This window comes from Oncorhynchus mykiss, chromosome 27, assembly GCF_013265735.2.
Source record: "Oncorhynchus mykiss isolate Arlee chromosome 27, USDA_OmykA_1.1, whole genome shotgun sequence".
NCBI lineage: Eukaryota > Metazoa > Chordata > Actinopteri > Salmoniformes > Salmonidae > Oncorhynchus > Oncorhynchus mykiss.
The window spans coordinates 12,423,147-12,429,788 of NC_048591.1; the positions used below are offsets into that span (position 1 = coordinate 12,423,147).

The following is a 6,642-nucleotide window of genomic DNA, read 5'->3' on the forward strand; positions in this document are numbered from 1 at the left end:
ATCAATTTTAGAATAAGGCTGTAACGTAACAAAATGTGGAAAAAGTCAATGGGTCTTAATAGTTTCAGAATGCAGTGTAAGCTCAAAAGATCATTGTCATGACAGTGCATTATGGGCTGGTGGGCCAAATCTTATCTCAAACCAGGAGAAAAAAAGAACAGTGGGCAAATGAGTGACAGGTATTCCAGTGTTGCTCTTCCTATGTGGAAAGCTACTACTGGCATTTTGAAAACAATTCAAATTCGCCTGAATCAACTTTGTTTATGCTTATTTTTTATTTATTTATCATGCATTTGAATATAATTCTCACAATCCAAAAAGGCACATGACAATAGGACAGCAGCTGAGATATGGCTGGAACAAGCCATCAGCAAATCAGCATCTACTACTGGAACTTTCCTATCAGTTCTATAAACTGTTCTTAAGCACTGAGCACTGTATTGTCATTGCTGACTTCCTTCTCATGGTTTCCAGAATGGACCTGAACGACCAGATGCCAGCCTAGTCCAGTTGACATAGAGTCACAGACGCCCCGACCCCTGACCAGAAGCGGAACCCGGGATAGAGGGGGCCAGTAAAGTCTGTCTGGAGGGAGTGGATGAGATGGGCCTGGTTGTTGGAGATCCTGTAGAAGGCCAGTACTCCTTCATGTTGGTCCAGGTACACCCCCAGCCTGCGAGCCTTGGTTGAACTTAGCTGGGTCTCCTTCCCAGCATGCCACATGGAGAAGCCCGTCCCAGACCAGTTCAGGCTCCAAGACTGCTCGTTGTATCCCAGCCTGCTGCTGTCGTCAGCCTCCTTCCTGCCCAAGTCTCTGTAGGCCACGCCGATAGTGATCTGAGTGACAAACAATAAAAAAGTAAAATAGTCATAGCCAAAATAGTGAAAACTAGTCAATTGATGATAGATTCAAATCAAGGGCACCTCTCAAGTACATAACATAAGTTGATGTGATCTTAATGACGACCATAGAAATATAATTCGATTGAGTGTGTACCAGTAGAGGCTGCTGAAGGGAGGACGGCTCATAATAATGTCTGGAATGGAGTGAATGTCATGGTATCAAACACGTGGTTTCCATGTGGTTGATAACATTCCATCGACTCCATTCCAGACATTATTATGAGCCGTCCTCCCCTCAGCAGCCTCCACTGGTGTGTACGCATGAGTTTTCGAGTCAAGCGTGGTCGTAGCCTGGGACACTGGGCCCCTTCCAGTAATTCTATTTCTATGCCAGTAATAATACACCTTCTGGCCCGTCCACTCTGTCTCCCAGTAGTAAGGGCTTCCAGCCAGGGGCTCCCTGCACAGTATCTGTCTCCAGTAGATGAAACGGTCGGGGTGCTCCGGCTGGTTCTGCTTCTCTGCTTTCAGAGTGGCTTTACGATCCCCATCACCCAGTTTCAGGTGGCGGTACGCAGTGTTGGGGTCGAATGTCGGATTTAAGCAAACTACATGGAGAAATACAGGAAAGACTGGTGATGCTATTGTCTTCCTTTGTAGTCCACACTCACTTTTTTTGTCTGAAGATCTGAAGACGCTTCAATGGTGAATTTGGCTACATTTCTATAACTATTTAAAGGGTGGAAAGCAGTAAAAGGGGTACTCACATTTGAGCATTTCTTCTCTGGTTTTTGGCTCTGGGTTTGCCAAACCAACAGTGGTCACCTGGTTCACTAAAAGTGAGAGAAAATAAAAATGTTTAATGTCAACATTTTATTTGCATTTTAATGAAAACTTTGGAAGTACACTGTTGATGTCACCTCATTCACTAAAGAAAAGCAATAGAGGTGAGAAAAAGCTGTTTTTATGGTTATAATCAAACTTGAACTTTTTTCAGAATACTCAATGCATTTATTTACCTTGAGGTCTAGGTGGAGGTAGCCAACTAAACTCAACGATTAATGATCAAGTTGAGTATGGGTGGACTGGAGCTCCGTCACATACATTTTAAAAATAAATGTATAGCGCACAATGTGTGTAATTGCGGGCTATTCTCTGGGAGCTGAAATCAATCTTTTTTTTAAATATAAAACATCTATATGTGACGTTGGAGCTCCAGTCCGCCGACACTAGTCGCCGCTCAACTCCGTGGAGTTGAATCGGCTAGGGGCAGGTAGAGGTGAAGGGTTTAATGTTATTTCACATACTAAAATGCAATAAGGGGAAAGCATCTTTAGTCTGTTATTAAAGGTTGATGTACTTGATAATCTTCTCATACAAAGACTGAATGAAAAATGTACCCGTGTTCAGTCGAGGGTTTGATGGCACCTCGGGAACTGCAGAGAGATGAACACAAATAAAAAAAGACTAACATTCTGATAGGAAATGGCAGCTGCACCTTTCTGTGTTTTCTTTTTTTTAAAACATGACTTGTAGATGCTTACCTGTGTTTTGTGTAGCCACCTGATTGTTGTCTGTAGATGCTCCGTTCCCTGCAGCTTGACCACTGAACAACTGAGATGGACTAAGAGTGGCATCATTCACTACAAGCAAGAAACAGTTTCAGTAATATTGAGAAGCATATATTGCTCAACCTTTGAGCATTCTCAACAGAACCAACACGATCAAAAGGGAAAATAGGAAAACAGGTCCTAATTTCCCTGTATATGTTTCAGGCCATTGAAAACGCCCATGGACTCACCAGTTCGGAAGAGCTTGGCCATGCTGGATTTACAGAGATCCTTTAGTCCATCTCTTAGCTCTTCCATCACGGTTTGAATCTCAGACACAAGGGCCTCCTCACCCAGCCCTAACCCCTCTCTGCCCCCATTCTGTGTGAGGGGCTCCAGGGTGAAGAAATTCTGTGAAGGATGATAGATTAAGACAATAACACCTGGTGGTGAGGATGGTCATTGGCACTTGTCTGAATTAAACTGTCATCATCTCAATCCCATTATCTTGTCCCCTTGGACCTTTAAGAAGCAGATGTGATCCTGCATGCTGGCCAGTCTGCTGAGTTCCTGGTCTTTCCTGCGGAGCTGGGCCAGCTCCTGCTCCAGTTTGTGGATGTGGCCCTCAGACCGGCTGCCCATGGAGGCCTCATAGGTACAAAGCAGCTCCCCGACCTGGGTACTCATCAGCTCCACACTCTTCACCAGCTCAGAGAAGAGCTCTACACCCTCCTTTTGTAGGGCATGGACTGAGCTCTGAGAAGAGAGGGGACACAGACATTGAGAGAAGCAATGCAAAAATGGAGGGATGAATAGAGGGGGAGAGACGAGGAAGAAGTGAAAGAGGGGACAGAGTGTTATGAAACTGTGACTAACTACTAGGCTCTGACAACAAATGTTGTAACCACAACATATTTTACTCATACTGTCATTGATGAGGGGTTTCCTTTACTTTGTGGAGCTGGGCAGCTTGTGGGAACTCCTTGAGCTCCTTCTCCATCTCTTGGATCCTCCTCTGTGTCTCGGCCTGCATCGGAACTAGCTCCCTCTGCACATAGGGACACAGTATACAGAAACACCGGATTCTCTCAAGCACCCAGTATTTTCTCAAATTCAGATGATGCCGTTATGTTCAAATAAAATAGTTGTGGCAACAGACAAAACACAGTCATGGTTCTTTACCTGTCTCTCCTTCCTCTCCTGTTCTGGTTTAACCACACGGTGGCCCTTGTGTCCATGACGACAACACTCGTCACACACACATTCCTTATCGTCATGGCAGTAGAGCTCTAGGGGCCGCTGGTGTTGAGGGCAAAGCCTGTGGCTGACGACTGGCAGCTGGGGGTACATCCCCCCTTGGCGAAGGCCTGTGTCCGCACACACCTCCAGGTAGACAGGCATGGATGGTGGGGCAGACGAGATGGAGAGGTAGGGATGCTCCTGGATGCCCTTTCTTCTCAGTTTCTCCATGGCCTCCACTAGCACTGTGCTCTTGGCCAGAGAGGGCCGTGGGGTGAAGACCTGTCTACACTGGGGGCAGTTACACTGACCCTTGGCCTCATTCCGGTCCCAGTGCCCCTGGATGCAGGGCAGGCAGTACGTGTGACCACAGGGCAACGTGGCAGGGTCACGTAGCGTCTCCAGACAGACAGAGCACACAAACTCCTCCTCAGGCCATGCGGCAGTGGCCATGGTGGTGAGAAATGTAGGTCCTGGAGATAGAGTGGACCACAGTCATTCTAAGTAAGACTGACAATGCTTCCCAAATGTCACAGCATGCTGGTTAAAACCGAAATGGGCTGGGCTTGGGAAAGGCAGGAAAAACAGGTAAGACCGGAAAGGAGTTTCCAAAACATTCTGACTGATGTAAGGGTTTGGCCGGGGTAGGCCGCCATTGTAAATAAGAATTTGTTCTTAATTGACTTGCCAAGCAAAAATAAAAGTTCTATTCAAAAGGCACTCGCACATCTGAGCAATCTTATTTGCAGGTGCATGGCAACAGTTGAACAAGATGAAGGATCAAGGAAACCGCACAGTGCTCTTGATAGTATCACTGATATTTAATTAGCTTACATATCGGCCTCATACGTAAGCTTATTAAATATCAGTGATACTATCAAGAGCACTGTGCGGTTTCCTTTTTCCTTCAATAAAGGTTCAATAAAAATTAATGTAAAAAAATGTCACAGTCACATTGATGAGGCAAAAACACTGTAGTTGCAGGCCCGCCTCAGTTGTCTACATTTTTTAAATAATCTCAAGGAGGTAGACCAACAGGTTTTTCACCTTCTCCAAGAAGGAACCACATTTTCACCTTCTCTGTGGATATAAATAGCCTAGTTCTTGTTAAAAAAAATACACTGCCTTTTCTTTTGGGGTTTTTCTATAGGCCACCAAGTGCTAACAGTCAGTATCTAAATAATACAGTATGTGTGAAATGCTTGATAGTGTATGTGATGTAAACAGAGATCTACTTTCTTGGGGACCTGAATATTGACTGGTTTTCTGTCAATATTTTTATAATCTGATCCTAGAGGAAAGTCTGCTCAAGAGGAAGTTTCTCACTGTAACCAGTGCCTGTAATCTGGTTCAGGTTATTAATCAACCTACCAGGCTGTTTACAAACACTACAGGAACTATATCATCCACATGTATCGATCACATTTTAACTAATACTGTAGAACTTTGTTCTAATGCTGGATCCGTGCCCATTGGATAAAGTGATCACAATACAGTGGCTATATCCATTAAAGCCAAAGTTCCAAAAGCTGGGCCTAAAGTAGTGTATGAGATCATACAAAAGATTTAGCTGACTCTTACGTGGATGATGTTAAAAATATTTGTTGGTCTGATGTGATAAATAAGGAGCATCCAGACGCTGCACTTGATGAATTTATGAAATTGCTTCTTCCAATTATTGATAAACATGCACCTGTTAAGAAACTGACTGTTAGAACTGTTAAGGCTCCATGGATTGATGAGCAATTGAAAAACTGTATGGTTGAAAGAGATGGTGCAAAAAGAGTGGCTAATAAGTCTGGCTGCACCTCTGACTGGCTAATTTACCGCAAATTGAGAAATTATATGACTAAACTCAACAAAAAGAAGAAACTGTATTATGAAGCCAAGATCAATTATATAATGATTATCACATTTTTTCTTGTAGAGTACATTAAATGAAATTATGGGCAGAAAGACAAATTCAACTCCATCTTTCATCAAATCAGATGCCTTATTCATCACAAAACCATTGGATATTGCCAATTATTTTAATTATTGCTTCATTGGCAAAGTGAGCAAACTCAGGCATGAAATGCCAACAACGAACAGTGAGACATCGTATTCATGCATAAAAAAATGAAATAATAAAAGAAAAGCATTGGGTGTTGTAAAGTTAGTGTGGGAGAGGTGGAAAAATTATTGTTATCTATCAATAACCATAAACCGATTGAAACGCTATTAGCGCACACCACCGCTAACTAGCTAGCCATTTCACATCGGTTACACTGGCCCAGAACAGAGCGGCACGTCTTGCTCTTCATTGTAATCAGATGGCTGATATAAATACTATGCATGCCAGTCTCTCTTGATTAAGAGTTGAGGGGAGACTGACTGCATCACTTCAAGTCTTTATAGAGAAACATTAAATCAGTTGAAAATCCCAAATGGTTTGCATAGTCAACTTACACATAGCTCTGACACACACACTTACCCCACCAGACATGCCACCAGGAGTCTTTTCACAGTCCCGAAATCCAGAACAAATTAAATAAAGCGTACAGTACCATATAGAGCCATCATTGCATGGAACTCCGTTCCATCTCATATTGCTCAAGTGAACAGCAAACCTGGCTTCAAAAAACAGATAAAGCAACACCTCACGGCACAACACCTCTCCCCTATTTGACCTAGATAGTTTGTGTGTATGTATTGATATGTAGGCTATGTGTGCCTTTTGTCATTTTTTAAAATTGATGTAGTTCTGTCCTTGAGCTGTTGTCTATTAATGTTCTGTATTATATCATGTCAGGAAAAACATCAGGAAACCAGGAAGAAACCTAGAGAGGAACCAGGCTATGAGGGGTGGCCAGTCGTCTTCTGGCTGTGCCGGATGGAGATTAACAGAACATGGCCAAGATGTTCAAATGTTCATAGGTGACCAGCAGGGTTAAATAATAATAATCACAGTGGCTGTCGAGGGTGCAACAGATCAGCACCTCAGGAGTAAATGTCAGTTGGCTTTTCATAG

The 6,642-nt window shown here is 43.4% G+C and overlaps 1 protein-coding gene across 2 annotated transcripts; it reads right to left on the bottom strand.

Moving 5' to 3' along the window:
* Window positions 1–256: 256 nt before the first annotated feature.
* Window positions 257–4,157, bottom strand: ftr86 (finTRIM family, member 86). Of its 2 annotated transcripts, XM_021587616.2 has the most exons (9): window positions 3,576–4,157; window positions 3,346–3,441; window positions 2,916–3,149; window positions 2,645–2,804; window positions 2,388–2,486; window positions 2,244–2,279; window positions 1,611–1,676; window positions 1,249–1,451; window positions 257–837 (listed from the first exon to the last, which is right to left on the bottom strand). In XM_021587616.2, exons 1-9 carry the CDS (start codon window positions 4,083–4,085, stop codon window positions 502–504), a joined length of 1,740 nt encoding a protein of 579 aa, XP_021443291.2. In that variant the 5' UTR covers window positions 4,086–4,157; the 3' UTR covers window positions 257–501. The 2 variants fall into 2 exon arrangements, with proteins under 2 accessions (XP_021443291.2, XP_021443292.1); XM_021587617.2 differs by lacking the exon at window positions 2,244–2,279.
* Window positions 4,158–6,642: the final 2,485 nt, after the last annotated feature.

What these genes read in the sequence shown, in the direction of transcription:
- ftr86 (XM_021587616.2), bottom strand. Translation starts at nt 4,085, where the DNA reads ATGGCCACTGCCGCATGGCCTGAGGAGGAGTTTGTGTGCTCTGTCTGT. An exon ending in AGGAGAGGAAGGAGAGACAG is followed by an intron (nt 3,442 to 3,575) that starts GTAAAGAACCAT and finishes CCCTATGTGCAG; the next exon opens with AGGGAGCTAGTTCCGATGCA. An exon ending in CAGAGAAGAAATGCTCAAAT is followed by an intron (nt 1,452 to 1,610) that starts GTGAGTACCCCT and finishes TTCTCCATGTAG; the next exon opens with TTTGCTTAAATCCGACATTC.